This window comes from Poecilia reticulata, chromosome 6 (genome assembly GCF_904066995.2).
Source record: "Poecilia reticulata chromosome 6, P_reticulata-male-v2, whole genome shotgun sequence".
NCBI lineage: Eukaryota > Metazoa > Chordata > Actinopteri > Cyprinodontiformes > Poeciliidae > Poecilia > Poecilia reticulata.
This window is the reverse complement of record NC_088835.1, coordinates 23,753,721-23,770,261: the sequence shown is the minus strand read 5'-3', so window position 1 is coordinate 23,770,261 and position 16,541 is coordinate 23,753,721. Positions and strand designations below refer to the sequence as shown.

Genomic DNA, 16,541 nt, shown 5'->3' with positions numbered 1-16,541 from the left:
AGAAACACATGCTTCAGTAAAATCTGTTTTTGTAAAAACGTGCTTAAATGTATTGATTTAAGAAAAATGTTATTAGCCGGTATTGCTGAGAGAAGTTTGTCACAACAAACTTCTCTCACAACAATTAGCATGCCTTGTCTGCATGTTAGCTTTCATTATTTTAGTCTAAATTACAATTTCACGTTGGAAAACTTTTGCTGTACATGTACAAATGTTCCTTTGTTGCAGTGTATATTTTTGCTGTTCTGCTGTGAAGCAACAGCGTGTGACATTATAACTGGTTGGCCCAAGTGGACCAGTACTTTATGTGTCCACAGAAACAAGGTATTAGTTCAATCTACTTGATCCTCATGATGATAATAAAGCCAGAGTGGAGCCACCATCTTGCCTGGTAATCCTCTGGTGCAGGGTTACTGTCCCATTGAAGATATCTCGAAGGCGTTTCTTGGTGCATATGCTAACCATATGTTATCCTACATGTGCCGGCAGCAGATCAGATTCTTGATAAAGAAGCAATATATTCTCAATTTGACTGCGAACGAAGCAGTCGAGCATGCAGCGCTGACAATCATAGTGCTGAATGGCCTCTGTCAGCCCCTGCCCTGGCTGTGGTGTTTTCAGTGGCCCCCAGGGTTCATGTATTCTTTAGCTAGCTGTGGAGAAACTCTATAAAAGCTGCTCTGTCCTCCACCCGCCTCTCCCATTGCTTTCCTGCCTGAGAAGCGTAGTAGGTGCTGAAGCGGTTTGTGTTGAGAGATCAAGATCTGGCCACGTCTTGTGGAGTGGGGTTGATTGGAAATAGAAGGATACAGACCTGTGGAAGACTGTGAGTTTTTTTCTCCACAACCACAGTATGAAAACTGCTACATGTTGCATGCGATGAAGGGATCTGTAGCACAAAGACAGAATGTACAGTAGAGTGCGGCGGGATGGGGGTGGGGTTATATACCAGGGTATTCACTGTCAGTGCCATCTATTAATGTAGGTCATTTATTCAACTGCATCTACAGCCAATTTGATTAAGGTTTGTGGGTGCACAACCTTAGGAGCAGAACCCCCTTCGGTCAGCAAATTACACTAACTGTGTTCACTATGTGTTATTAAAAGCAGGTTAAATAAGAGATCAACTTTAGGCACTTTCAGTGGGAGAAGTTTAACTCAAGTCTTTGCGTCTCAGTTCGTTCCTCTACAGTATCTTGTAAAACCATTAGTACCTCTGGATCTTTTCGATTTTGGCACATTACAACTGCACACACAAACCATAATATTTCCATTCTTAGATGAAAAGTCCTCTAGAAAAGCTGAAAGCTTAGGATATTGTTTTATAACCTAACCACTATAAAGTTCTCTTCAACTTTGTCTCTGTCCTATTTGTTGTGTTCCTTGGTCTTTGTGGTGTGGTTTGTTTTCTAATGTTCCCCAACAAACTGAGAGTTTAAATTACACACAGGTGGACTCTGTTTTTCTAATTAAGTGACTTCTAAAGTCTGCTGATGAGACTTTGGGGTTAGCAAAGTACGGGGCCCTGAAAGCAATTGTACGGTACACATTTTATATTTTAAATTCTCCTTAAGCTGGGCATCCACTGTACAATTTTTGTGCCATTTTGAGTCAGTTTTCTAATCGTGTGATGATTTTTTTCGGTTTAATCGTGTGTCGAGCCGTTGTGTAGCACATGGGGACAACGACAAACGATTAACACTCACCCTTAATCAACAATCTTAGGGTGACACAAAAATCAAAACAGTTTGAAATTCTGTTGACCCCTCGTGAAAGTATGGCACAATTAAAGCAGAGCCTCAAGTCAAATTTATATTAAACCTCTCACGTTGCGCATGCGTCGACACAGAAGAGGGAGTGAAAGAACGGCAAGCATGGTGCCAAAGATGTTTGTTTTTATTGGACATTATCTCATTCTCAGGTGTGTTTCCTTCACTTCTGGGATTTTTCCTCCTTCTATATTGCAGTTCTGAATTCAAGAGACTGACTTGTTGCACACACACGTACAGCGTGAGCAGTCAGGTCGTACAATGTGAGAACAATTTGTGAGCTATGAATTATTGAACCCTATGATGTAGTCATACAGTTTGAGTAGGAGCTGAATGCAATTACTCAAAATATAGTTTAGTGTATGCCCAGCTTTAGGAGATATACCACTTAAACCACAAGTACAAGCAGTTGTATACAATGTATGGACTGAAAAACAAAATTTTAGTCATGTGTCTTTCTTCTTCTACATCACAATTATGCAGTACTTCCTTTTCTCCATCTCAGCATATCCTAATGAAATGCACTTTAATTTCTGGTCATCAAAAACTGAATTTGAAGTAGTATCTTCACTGTATTGTGCAACGTGTGGACAATGTGAACAATAGTGTATGATTAAATGAGCAGTTATTTGTTACGGGTTAAGGAAGAGAGTGGCTCATTGTTTTTGTCAGAAAAACTTCAAAACTTTTCTCTCTCATCCGCCATTAGCCTTTATTAAGGCAACTGGAAATTTCTCCAGCCTGTATCTCCTCCAATCACAGCCTAACAGGATCTGGCCTTTTTTCACTGCCCATGGAGGATGTTGATATTATGGGAGCGACGGTGTCAAAAATGTCATGTGAACTGGCATCATCCTGCTTGACAATTGTAGATAATGATTGGACATCACTGTGGAGTCACTGTAAACACCCTTTAATGACAACGACTATTTGTCTGCTGTCGGTTAACTTGGCTTTGAAGCATAACTCTGCCTGCAGCACATCTAACGCCGCGTCCTCAGGTCTGACACAGTGATTGAGTGTTGGAAAATGTAAAGAGATGTTCAATGCAGACTGCCCTTTCCCTAAATAATTGGATGGATGAAGTAATGTGTGTCAAAGTGTGAGCAGAAATCAGAATGTCCCATTTAACTCACCTCCATGGCTGTGTGTGAATGTCAATAGGCCTGCAAGCTGGCCGGTGGGAGAGAGTTACGGTTAGCGCGAGCAGCCCGTCCGACAGAAATGCATTACAAGAGAGCCACTCCTGCTGGGAGAAAGGCTGCTGCTATTGTTCTCAATGTGACAGCTACCGGCTAACGAACAGAAGCAAGCTAGCTAGGGCCCTATCAATAAAGGCAAAAGATGATAATACAGGAAACATAGATGTTTCTGAAACACCTGACATCACCTTAGGTGTTCCAGTAGAGCTTGTTTGCAATTTACTCTTAATTAAGGTGCCAAAAAAAACATGTTGCTACTTAGTGATTTTTTTCCCCTGCTAATTTGTCTTCTCTCCCAACGAGTTATTCTCTCATAGCCGAGCAGACGGATAAACAGTCGCTCTGATCACAGATGTGTTTCGACTCAAGCTGTGTCTTTCTGCAAACCGCATGTCTGTGTTGTTATTTTTGCATATCCAGAGCCTGTGTATGCTGCTTTGTGAACAATGATAGGAGGAGCTGCAGAAGCCTTAATGTATATATATATTTTTTTGTCTTGCCCACACATGTTAGTGTTTATATCGTCTTGGCACGTGATGGTGCGTGTAAAGGGAAAGAGGGCGGGTGCGGTGGGTTAACCCCGTCTGCTCCAGCAGTTTGTGGCAATGAGGGACTCGGTGATCATTTTGGTGTTCTTCAAAGCCAAGCGACTGGTCTGTCTGCTGGCTCCGAGCTGGTTGCAGGTTATAGTGTTGTAAACATGAGACAAAATTATTGGGTTGTGCTCAGCTCTACCACTGGAGTGAGTGTCCCTCTCATTTCATGTTGCCAAGCTGGCTGTTCCACTAAACTGACACAAATGTGGAGTAAATCCAACTCCTATAAGGTACGGGCTGCATTCTGGCTAGAATAATTTGTTCCCTTCTTGAGACGTTTGCTTCTAAAATTCTTTGCATGTTTAAAGAAATGCTTCAGGGTTTTTCACCTGAGCTTCGTCAAAAGGTTAGAAGCAGTGAATATGCTGCCTAAAGTAGATTACTGTCATGGCGTCCTTCAAGTTATTTTTGTTCAAACTCAAGTTAAATCCATAATGGCTGAAATTTCCATTTTCACATTGCAGATGTGTCATTTGGTCTACTGACAGCAAAGAAGGTGTTAATTCAAGCCATTAACCTTAAGCCAAACTTAGCACATAAAAACTACACATATGAATTATTTTCTGAATATGCAAAAAGATTTAAAATTTAAGCATTTCTTTTAGAAGCCTAGTAGGTTACAATATTTATCTTACTAAAAATCTAATACTAGTTAATATTGAATTTCTGAATTAACAGGATGTACTTTTATTATAAAGAATCAGAGATGTATTTGAACTGCCGCCCTAATTTAAGTGTATTAGAATAAAATGTCAGATTTAAGCTGTGCTTATTTAGCAATAACCTGGCCTGAAGTTATTTAATGCACATTTCAGTTTTTGAGGCATTCTTGTGGTCCTTATCATGACGCTAACAATTACAATTACAACCAGTCATTGTCTTTTGCGAAACCGACAATATTAGTCATTACCTCAAATTGTTAACTACTGGCTTACTTTGATTCCTGATAACTTGTGAGAACGATTGTTCATGGGACTTAAATCCCAGACCTATGGATTTAAGGTCAAGCATTAAGCTTTATTTTTTTGCAACTTAAGTGTGACTCAGAAAAACCCACCTCTGGCATTGTCATTTAGTAGGACTCTAGGTTTATGTGCAGTTCATACGGAGAGGCTATTAAAGAGAAGACAATGACTATTTTTATAAAAATAATTTTATAAAAAACCCACCAGTTCAATTTTCATAATAACGTACTTTGTTAAAACGCTTGAAGCAAACACAATAACAGTTTAAAGTACCAATCACGTTAACTGTTCTGGCATCTTTGAGTTTTAAGACGGACGTCTGCTTCGGTCTTGCTCAGAGTAGTTGTTTGTGTCAGGGACCAACTAATCCGGGTTTATGCTAAATAAAGATCTCAGGAGCGTTTTCAGCTGCGGGGAAGATATTAGCTGCTCAAAACCTTTTACCAAAACTCCACGCTGTCAAAGTATCCAAAAAGAACACATTTTATGTGTTAGGTTCTGTAAAATATGTATCCAGGTTGTAACTGAGCAGGAAACAGAAAGTTAACTTCAAGGTGATCTTTGAATTATGTTAAGAAACTGTAATTTTCCCAATCACCCCAACCAAGGAATTTACTCTTGCTCACTTCAGGCAGGGAGTCAAATAGAGTTTTTCAGGTGCATGCTGTGTGCCTATGCCTGAGGATGCAACAGGAATTTTATCTACATTTAGCTGAAATGCTGGTAGCCCTTGTTGGAGCAGGTGATCGAGTTCCTGCACCGGTGCTTGCGTCTGCCTGCGTCAGAAGAGAGATTTGATCTCGCCTTTGCAGATAGAGTCCTTTACACCTCAGGGATAGATTCCATTTCTCTCGAGCGTTTTCTGCGAAACCACTGAGATATGAATGAGTTGAGGACAGAGGGATGAGCTGCTTATTTACTGACCCACTGGACTCGGTGAGAACAGTTATATAACTGCAGCACCTGTGACATAATCACACCACCTTTGAGTGGGGGGGTAGGTGGGGGACACTGGTGCTTAGCAGAGGTGGGGTTTTTTTGCGTGCATGATGTAACTCACTTTATGGGTAACTAGGTCACTGTGTTCGTTTGAGAGAAGCTTCCCTCCTGTCTCCCTCCACCAGCCCCTCCTTTTGCCCTCGCCCTCTGCAACTGACACGTTCTGCGAAAGGCAAACCATGCATGTGGCAAACTGCCAGGGACGGGATAACCAATCGGTGGGGCCTGACATCACAGTCGCCACGCTGCCCCGCTGTGGGAGGACTCTAACTGGATGGGAAGAAAGGCAAGCTCTGGTCACATTCTTTTTTCAGCAGAGATGCTGAGTAATCGCTGCAGTCTACAAAAATAGCCTGGACAGTGACATCCCAACGGCGCACGCAGCGTTATCATTTTCATTCAAAGCATCTAAACATGCATGAGTAGGGTTTTTTTTTGGTAATGTAACAAGTGAGTCCATGATAAATCTTTTCAAAATTAATTCTTTTTTTTTAATGTAAAATTTAAGTTAAACCCCCCCCAAAAAAACAGGTTGCAAAAAAATGGCCACTCTCAATACTTTTTAGGAGGAACAACTTTTCATTAAATTTTAAGTCTTTTATGCTGGGAGTCAATTAGCATCCCACTAATTTTTCAATATTTGCCCTGAGGTAACTCTCCAAAACTATGAGATTAAGCTCTAATCCACAAAGTCCAGAATTTAGATCTGGACTTTGCCTCAGCAAATCCAAAACTCAAATCTTCATTTTATTAATTCAAGCACGGACCCACAGTGATGCAGAAAGATTAAATTCCTCTTCATCGATGCCTTCAGGTATCTGCGTGATCAAATATCCAACCAGGTTTTGGCACTTTTGAAAAATTTTTCACCACTTTGTCTTCTCACCAGATTAGTTTTTTTTTATAATGATTTTATGGGGCCCCATTTGGAGGCCACGTAAAACCTTGGAGTCTGCAGCATTTTAGTATATGAGACCCACCACATAGCAAAGAGTTGTTTGGGACTATGCCTGTATACTGTAGTCTTTAAATCTAAAACCTTTTTAAAGTTTATTCAGAATGCTTTGGGGTTTCGTCTCATTTACTGAAGTTAGATATCTGATGCTTCCACGATACGTTACTTTATCAGGGCAACCAGACGGGGTAGCTCAGCTTTTCATCTGTTCAAATATTAATGTTGGTTGGATCTGTTACTCTGGTTATTGACCCTTAAGCAGCCTGCAGAAATTGGCTCTACTTTTAGGGCAGTAACTCATTTTGCAGTGGCAGGAGGGTTAAGCCCAAGCTCCCTCCTGCTGCTGATATGATATTAAATCAGTCCAACATGACACACCTCAGTCAGATGAGTGTCTAGTAATTTAAACTCATTTTTAACCAGGCACTATATGTATTCCTACTGTAGTTTCAAGTTGGAAAATCAATGTGTTTTTACTAGTTCTCATAAAAACCCCCAAAAATAAACACACATTATGTCCATATGCAAATTTATACTCATCGGTTAGTGAGTTTAAATACATGAAGTGATGCGTGAACCTGCAGGAACTGCAGTAGGCAGGGCCGGCTGTGTTTGTCTGGAGCTGAGGTAAGGCGTCAGAGACAGGAACACAAGCTATACTGTCTAGACTTGCTCTGTCTGTCTGCATGTTTTGTAAGCATGCAAAAAGCGGGGGTGGGGGGCTAGGAGGGATCTAGACTTGTAGTGAACCGAGTTCATGTTTTTGAGACTCCCTGGCATATGCTAGCGTATGAATGTTTGACAGTGAACAGTGCTTGTTTCCATTGTGGCCCACATGGGAAACCGAAGAACAAAGAAAGCCTTTGGTGGCCTTTTTTTTTTTCCCCCTTTTTGTGCCATCTATAAACATTTATGCATCCCATTATTTTTTCTCATTCATGCCTCAAACCACTGGCATAGGTTTTTATAATGATTGATAATTCTTATTCACAGGAGAAACCCTAAATGTTTAAAGATTAAGTCCTGTGTTCGCTGGACGTGTTGTTTTATTATTCAGAAACTCAATGAATATGTACTCAACAGCATGATCTATCAGGCAAACTTTGTGGGTCGTTTTCATGCGCACAGTTTACAGAGTAGAATGACATTAAAACATAATGTATGGGGTAGTATTCAGCAGTTTTTAGTAGATTTGCTTAAATCCCCACTTTAATTGCATGATGTAAGGGAGAATGTGTGAATTTCCATGTTCCAAAGCACAAATCGCTGCATGTTTGAAAATGGGTTGGGCAGCCATTGTGAGTGTGATTAGCATCTGGAGCTGTATAATTAAACTGTGTCTGCTAGTTCAGTGTCACGCCAGTTTGTTAGTAATTTATCACTACTAAAGCAGTTACAGCTTATTAGTTTTGTCATGTTTTCAGAAAACTCTTATGATTTTTAATATTCTTCTTACAGAGTTATTAGACTGTAGGAGTAACGTTGTTTGTTTATTCACAGCGAATGAGTCATCACTCCTGGTGATGAGGTGTTTATCTGATTAAGATAACCAGTGTTATTATCAGGTTCCATATGGCTCCCTCACATACACTCAAACTATTAGTGCTGCCAAGCAAGCCTGGTATAGCAACGTAATCAAACATCAAATGAAAGCAGAGGCCTGTTGTGGCCCATTTACTGCTAATCACATGCAGTTTACATTCCTGCATGCCATTCTCCAAAAAAATATTTTACCTTTTCAGAAGTTAAATCATGTTTCGACTTTGTTCTTTAAACCTCCAAACTAGTCAGTCGTTTCTGACCACAGTATTAAAAACACTCACTTCTAGATTTATAATAGGGAGCATACACAAACAACATAACTACAGTCAATACTTTATGTTAGATACTAAAGGGAATGATTTCATTTTAACACTAAAAACAGCATGGACAGAATAAGCCACAAGTTGTATTACAAATGAAGTGATGTTTGGGTTAATTTAACTGATTTTTAGGTTTACATTAGTTCCACAGTAAAACATGTGACTTTTTAAAAAGCAACCAATCTGTTATTGGCTACGCAGAATTAGTCATTTACCAGCATGAATGTATACCAACATTTTTTGAAAGGTAATATTTTAAACCGACCAAATATTTCCACGATTTTACCATTTCTTGTTTCCTCCTGTGAAAGAGATCAGGAAGTCTGAATGAGTCACTGAATAGTTCAAAATGGAAGTCTCTAAAGAATCACAAGAATCCTGCTGCTCTCTCCTGTAATCGAACAAAATGGATCACAATTTTTCATTCAGCAATTGATTGACACTACCAAACGTATGTTGAAACAGCTCCAAACCAGTATGTCGGCAAAAGAAATGAGCCAGACGTGGCTCTGTACACATGTGTCTGTATGTGTGTGTGTGTGTGTACTTAGCACGGGAACTTGAAATTTCTCAGTTTGGAAGCAAAATCCACAGAGGAAGTTTCTATTGTACTTTAATGTTATTAGAAGTTACACAGGCGTTTTGAGTTTAAAAACAGTGTGGCCTCACACAAACCTTACATAATGTACTTAATCTTCTTGTAACATTGCAATCAATGGAACCCATCCCACTTTGGAGGTTATCACCCCATTAAATGGACATTATCACGTCTTATCTCTCCCCTGTGGCCATGAAGGGTCAACCTCTGTCTCTAAGGACTCTATATCAGACATTTTCACTAATCCTGATAGAACACATAAAAACCTGCAGAGATTACTGATGAACAAGTTGTTCATCAGTAATCTCTGCAGGTTTTTACGTCTCATTCGGCATGCAGCATTCTACTGCTGCCTTCTTCTCCTCGTCTGTCTTGACAAAATAAATTACAGTCTTAACGAGACAATTTATCCAGACACTAGAAGGATCTAACTTTTACTCCATATTTCTCCCGTATGTGTTCTGCAGGTGAGCGGCCCTTCCCATGCACCTGGCCCGACTGCAGTAAGAAGTTTGCCCGTTCTGATGAGCTGGCCCGCCACTACCGCACCCACACGGGCGAGAAGAAGTTTGGCTGTCCACTTTGCGACAAGCGCTTCATGCGCAGCGACCACCTGATGAAGCACGCCCGGCGCCACTCAGATTTCCAGCCCGGCATGTTGAAGAAGCCCCACGGTGGCAGCGCCACGCGCCCCAGCTCTCTCAGCGACTACAGCCGCTCGGATGCATCCAGTCCCACCATCAGCCCCACCCTCAGTCCAGCCAGCTCGCCTTAAACTGAAACCTGGTCGCACTTTCCAGGCCCACCGACGTGAGGCCTGCAATTTCATCATAACACTTCTGTTGCACAGTTGTCAGCAACCCGCCACCCCCTCCTTTGCTATTCCTGCGCTTGCTGTGGTGTACCATACTGTACATAAGTGCTTATTGTAGTGCAATTACTTGTGTGATCCTAAAAGAAGATAATGCCTTTCCCAGATGGCGATACCTCCATTCTGTACCACATGTCTGTATTTTTTAAGCTTCTGACTATGGCTAGTTGTTTATTGTATATTCACAGTTTAGAAGAAGGAAAACAAAACAGGCATCGTCATATGTCTTCTCAAAATGTTTTGATTTTAACAGATTTCTTTTTATTTTATTGAATGGGTTAGGAGAAGGGGTTCACACACACACCTCAGGATCGAAGACAGTTGCTCTTTCTGTAATACCACAGTACTCAAGAGTACTCACATTGACTGCACAATATACTCATCACTTTATTCGAAAATTCAACGGGGAGTTGAATTTTGCGCCCTGCTCAGGGATGGCCTTGTTAGCTTGAAAGAATGAACACGGTGAAGAGAAACATACAGTACATACTATACTTCAGCCTTACACTCAACACAATTTGCACTCTATGCTTTGTTTGTTGGCTTTCACATTTGAAGAAACCAGTCATAAAGTCATGCGGTCATTTTTTTGCGAAGCTTCAGTTCGTGTTCTGTCCTACGTCTAAGGTGGAGGTCCAATGTAACTCTTCATTTCCGAGAAAACAATCATTGAACCTGCCGTGGAAAACAAATACGTCAGAGCTAATACCTTTTGACGCTACACTGGGGATAAGATGTGCACTGCATTAAAAAGTTCTGGCAGTGCAAAGTGTGTGAATCTACATGTTCAGGCGGATTGGGATTATATTGGGTTAATATTTTTTTTATAAATGTACATAGGTAAAAAAAAAAAAAAAGAAACCCTACTGAACCTTTACACATTGAGAACGAAGTTTAAAAGCAGCTGTTGGTGCCTAAAAGTAACAGAGTTCCTGCAAGTTTCTGTAAGTTCACTGAAATGCTTTTGAAGACTATTTTGATTTACATTAAAGACCTGCATGATTTATGAGGAATAACGTAAAAACATTTACTTAAAAGCTTGTAATTGCTTAATTATTAGCTTAAGCAACGTAAACACAGCATTGCCAACTTTAATTGGTGTTTTCCAGCTGAGTTCCTTTACATTAAGGCTACTCAACCCTTCAAGGCATTTTTGGAGTTAATGAGGTACATTAAACTCTTTTAAAGTCAACAAATAACTCAGTCTCAAGATCTATAGTGTAATCTGTCAAAACATCTTCTTAAGGGAGATTTTTTTAATCTCTTAATTAAATAAAAAGTTGAATCTAAAAGACTTCTGTGCAAAATATCAACATAATTAATATCCTACTTAACAGATAGGGCGCAAAAGTCAAAGAAAGAAAGAAGGGCTAAACTAGAGATTAATATTGTCAAAACCATAAAATCTAGACACATGAGCTCAAATGGGCAGGAAAACGAATAGTCACTGGAAATGAAAGGTCAAATTTAGGAGGTCCATGTACTTTCCTGTAGCTTATTGTAAGCTTCAGAACAATTACTGATGACGGGTTTTAGCCAAACGAAAATCCTTGTTTTCACACCAAACCTCTTTGAGTAAATACTTTCCTATGACGAAGGAGCTGGTTGTGGATAACAACTAGAATTCTTAGATTTTGATTATCTAAACATTCAATTTTAAGGCCAAATGATGCTTTATGTAGTTTTATCACAGCATGAAAACAATAACATTCTTCAGCCAGAGCTACAAATCACCAACTTAGGACACAAAGATTAATCAAAGAAGCAGTGAATGAATGATTGAATGAGGTAAGCCATAGCTAAATGTACTTTAGGATTGAATCTGAAAAAAATCAGGCCTAAACTCGAGATAGCTCAAAGTAGGACTTTTGGAAACCTTGCAAAAACCCTGATTACTCTCTGATCAGCACATATTTCACTTGAAATGGAGACAAAACAGCTTCTGTAGCAGCAAGATATTTCCATCTCATCAAGCACATGGGAGAATGTACCAAAGAAGCGCTTTTTATTCAGTGCTGTAGGGAGCATCGCAGGTAGAGTCACACACTCAGTCACTTCCTCCTGGCTCAAGTTCCCTGGAGGAAACAGCTGCACCCAAAAGAAGACATTCCCACCCCGCCGGAGGTAGTGCTAGCATGTCGTTCGCCCGGCGAGGCCTTTCTCATCTGGCTCTACCTGTTCTTTCAGCGAGCCAGCTGAATTACATTAGTATTGCCTAATTAGGAGGTCAGACGTTGGCTGATCTGAGCTGAGGGAACAAAGCAGATATCAGCAACAAACAGGCAAGAGAGGGCAGGTCCTGATAAAAGAGGAGAGGTTTTATCACAAGCCGAACAGCACAAAGGAGGAGACACACAGAAGCAGACACCCCCCATTTCCTCCCCCCTCCAACTGTAGAAACAGCCAGCAGAAAAATAGCTGTAATTGGTAGCTTGATCTGAACTGCAGGATAAGAGGAAATGTGTACGAACAAGAGCTGTTTGTAGACAGCACTAGCAGCGTGGGTGGGAAGTGCCTGACTCCATCCAAAGCACAAACAGAATTCCTTCTCACACGAGCCGGAGAATCAGATTTCACAATGCAGAGGAAACCGTCGCTCTGGGCTTGCATTGATAAACCTGAGCTTCCAAACAGCTGCTTTCAAACTTCCTGTCTCTTTGCAAGGTGGGGGGGATTTGGGGGACTTTCGAAGAGTTGCAAAAACATCGGAACCAAAATCAACATATCAGCAAATTGCAGCTCTCACCAGACTGATGTCAACCCAGCATTTGAAGCTCAAATGTCCCTGTGAGAAAGCCGACAGACATGCCTCAGTAAGTCAGGCGAAAGTGGAAACAAGCACCACTATCAGAACTGCTGCACCCCTGCCGGTCTATATGTTATGCCCGCACTTTTTAAGTGCTTCACTGCTGCAGTTGGATCCGCATCCATGCAGTTCAGACTCCTTCAGACTTACTGCCATCAGAGCTAACTCAAGCGGTATCTTGCGTTCGACGCTACATGCATGTTAACTTTGCTCTGAAAGCGAGGAGTATTTCCTTTTTTTTCCCCCTTTGAGTCGGTCTGGCAGGTGTAAGTTCATGAATGTCAGGCCTTGTCCTTTTTCCTCGACTGCAGCCATCTTCTCTTTAAAGTCATTATGAATCCCCCTCTCATTCTCCCTTATTTAGCTTGAAAAGCAATGAATTTATCTCAAAACACAATCCTTTGTGTGATGTTAAAATAGTTTGCGGGCTGCAAGATGACACTTTGAATGCCACTGATCTGCAGCTCTCAAAGACAGAGGTGTGAGAGTTCACCATTTTTTTTCTTGAAGCAACAACTGCTGTTGATCAGCTTACCTTCTGTATATTCCTGTTTTGGTTATAATTTTTCGAACCTGGTTTAAAGCGCTCACTTGCAAAAGAAAAAGAAAAAAAAAATAGGAGAAAAAAAATTACGCATTAATCAGTTTTTAATCTGCAATCTGCACATTTTCCTCAGGGTCAACATCTGCCAAGCAGATATGGGACAGTTTGTGGATTTTGTCGTAAAACCAGTCACCGCACGCATATGTCAGGCTGCCCACATGTGGCTGCCCCATCGGTGGTCCTCGGTGCCCAGTGTTCACTGCTGGTCAGTGTGTGACCATGCTGGTAACACAGGACCAACCTCAGTGCAGCCCTTTTCGCCTATTACATGTCTTGATAACATCGCACAATCCTGCTATCGATCCACTCTGAAGCTGTTTTAACTTATACAACCATTTGAACAGAAAAGCCTGTACCTTCAGCCAGACTGCAAAAGTGACATGTAGGCATCCACAGACAGAGCGTCTCAAAAAAAACCTTTACTCTCACTGTATCTAATGTACTTGAATAATTCCAACACGCAAGGCCATTGAACACAATTTTGTACATGTCCGATTTTACTGTTCTTTGCTTTTTGCTGTCCGAGCCTTTGAGAGAAAAAGGCATATAATCGCCTGAATTGTTTGTTTCATTTTTTTTTCTTATTAATTTCAGATTTTTTTGTCAGTTCATTTCAGTAACTGTTTTAGAGTACATCGCAGCTCGAGGTTCGAGCTTGTTTATGTGTAAATTTAAAGTTTGTGCGCTATTAGCAGGGTTTTTTTTCCCCCTGACTACTCTGTTGATGTCAGGGATGCGGGTAAATCCTGTTATCTGCAATTCCAAAAAGTTCCTTTAAATGAAAAAAAAAAAAAAACTAAAGAAACTTTGGGGTGGATGGGTATTTTTTTTTTTTTACCTCTGTCTATGTCAGTTTCAGATTCAGTGATTGATTTCTTTTTATTGCTTTAGATTATTTGAAATGTTTTCCATATTATTAGAGACCACAGAATTGTGAGTTAGCAATGTAGTCATTATTTGTATTATTATTATTATTATTATTGTTATTATTATTATTATTATTATTGTTGTTGTTGTGTGAGGTTATGTTTTCATTTTATTTTTTTGCAGAATTATACCTCTTGAGATATTTGAATTTTCATTTACCTTCATATCTTTTCAGAGCATCCATCATGTAGCTTATGTTTGCTTAATGAGTAGCAAAAAAAAATTTGGTTTCATTTATTCCTACTTGAATGAAGAAGTAGACAAAGAGAGTTTGTTTTTTTTTTCTGTAAAAAACTAAAACAGAAACACTGGGCTGCATTTTACGTAACCGTTCCATATTGCCAGATCCTGCATGTAACTCAAAGTACAAAGAAAAAAAAACATCTTTCCCAGACAATATTTGTATATTTTTATTGCTTCATGCTAAGAAGCTATTTGAGTATCAAAGTGATCCTCAGCATTTACATCCTTTTGACTTCAGATCCATATTTCTGCTGAAGATCACATAATTCTACATGCAAGGATTCTCAAATACTGACAATACATGTACAAATTCAAGCAGCAAGCTAGCAATTTAAAGTTCACAATATATATTTAATTAAAGACATCAGTGTGTTACTGATCAAACATCGTCAGCAGAAGTACAAGCATGATCCGCGCAGTCGTGTGCCAAAACTATAGCTGTAACTTCTTGAAGAGGATACAAATGTTGAGCGTAAATAATCTAGCTTCTATCAGACGTTATATAAAAAAAATAATCTTGTATAGTTTTATATAGAGTTTGACCTGTCAAATGTTATGTACAGGATTTGATCAAGCAGTTCTGCTCTAAGTTAAATGTTTCTGTTCTTTATGCTTTATGTGAGCATTTTGCTTTGTGTAACTGTGTTGTTATTGTCATTAATTTTGCTCCTTTTTGTTGCTGTTGTTTCTGTTCAATGCTGAAGCAGTGTATATTGCTTACTGCAGCTGTTTTTAACATCTTAACAACTTTTGATGATAGTCGCTTGTCCATTCCAAAGGATTTAAGATTGCATTTGCTCTGAAAGTGCTGCTTCCCTTGACCTGATTTATTATCATTTTTTGTGGGTTTCTGAATAGAAGTGTGTCCTGACAGTATACAAGGTACGTTTTCTAATGCCACACATGCATTAGACTATGTTTGTACTAAGCCAATTTGAACGAATTACCTACAAAATTACCTACAAAACATAAAAGTTACAGAGCATGTCTTCCCACACGACAAAAACCTAAAATTTTTGCTTTTCACAGTCGGGGTTTTTCTTTTATTTGTGTTTTTTAAGAGGCCGCCATATAGAGTTAAAGAAGGGTTGTTGATCTTTGTTACCAAAGGCTCTGAAGGGAAAAGAATGAATGTTGGAGTAGTTTTGAATCCAGCTCTGTTTGTACCAATGGAGTTCAAATTCAATGTGTTGTACTAGCTGATAGATGGATGTCGTGCTTGACATGGACCTTTTTCTACATCTCAAGTAGGCAACGTTTCTTCTTTTTTTTTTCTCTGCAAAGTCATTTGAATGAACTAAAATCATTCAGTCACCCAAGCCAACGTACTCAGATTGAGTCTAAAATGAACAAGACAAAAACAAAAAACAAAAACGAAAACAAAACAAAACAAAAAAAAATTAAACAAGCAGATCCAAACTGTTGGTACTTTTAGTTTGAACTTGTCTGCTTGAAGAGACGCTGTGCAGCATCTGTTCCTCACTGCAGAGAAAGTCTGTTGGATAATGTTTGTCCTTTAAGGATTAGCTCGTTTCAGGTTATGCAGCATACAGTGGTGTCAATGACCTCTTTGACAAACAGAGAGCCTCTCACCAGCCTTTTCGGTTCTGTTTCCTGTACCTGTTTGTCTTCAGTGCACCTCCTCAGTGTAATGTTGCTCTCTTGATACCTCTGTGTGTTTTTTCCTCTGCACCCTCACCATCAGTTGCCTGTTGTAGTGACTCCATGGTGCTGCTTCCCCTCTTATAGCACCATTATAATCTGTTCTGTAAATAACTCTCAGCTCAGCTATGGCCAGTACATTCCTCTCAATGACCTCACTTAAAACCTTCAGGTGATTCTGTTATTCTATTTTTATTGTGTTTCTTTTTTTTTTTTCTTCTTCAGCAAACCAAAATCACTACATTCAAGTATTACAGTTGTACAGTTCAATGAATTCAACACACGTGTAATGTGCTGGTCTTAGCTGCTCTGTTGTATCTTTTTATGGCATTATTTTTTACATGTTAGACAATATATTGTGACCATGTCCTATGCAAATATGAGAAATAACAGATTGTTGAATAATGTATGTTGTCATAACTTGTATGCATGAAATAGTGAGTTTACATTTGGAAATAAATTCATAAAATAAGCCACAATAA

At 39.6% G+C, this 16,541-nt stretch overlaps 1 protein-coding gene across 1 annotated transcript in view; it reads left to right on the top strand.

The window, feature by feature from the left end:
• klf13 (Kruppel like factor 13) overlaps nt 1-16,541 on the top strand; it is a 24,121-nt gene extending 7,580 nt beyond the window's left edge. The window contains exon 2 of the mRNA XM_008412258.3: nt 9,414-16,541. Within this exon, the coding sequence (XP_008410480.1) occupies nt 9,414-9,721 (308 nt within the window). The 3' untranslated portion in view covers nt 9,722-16,541. The remainder of the gene's footprint in view (nt 1-9,413) is intronic.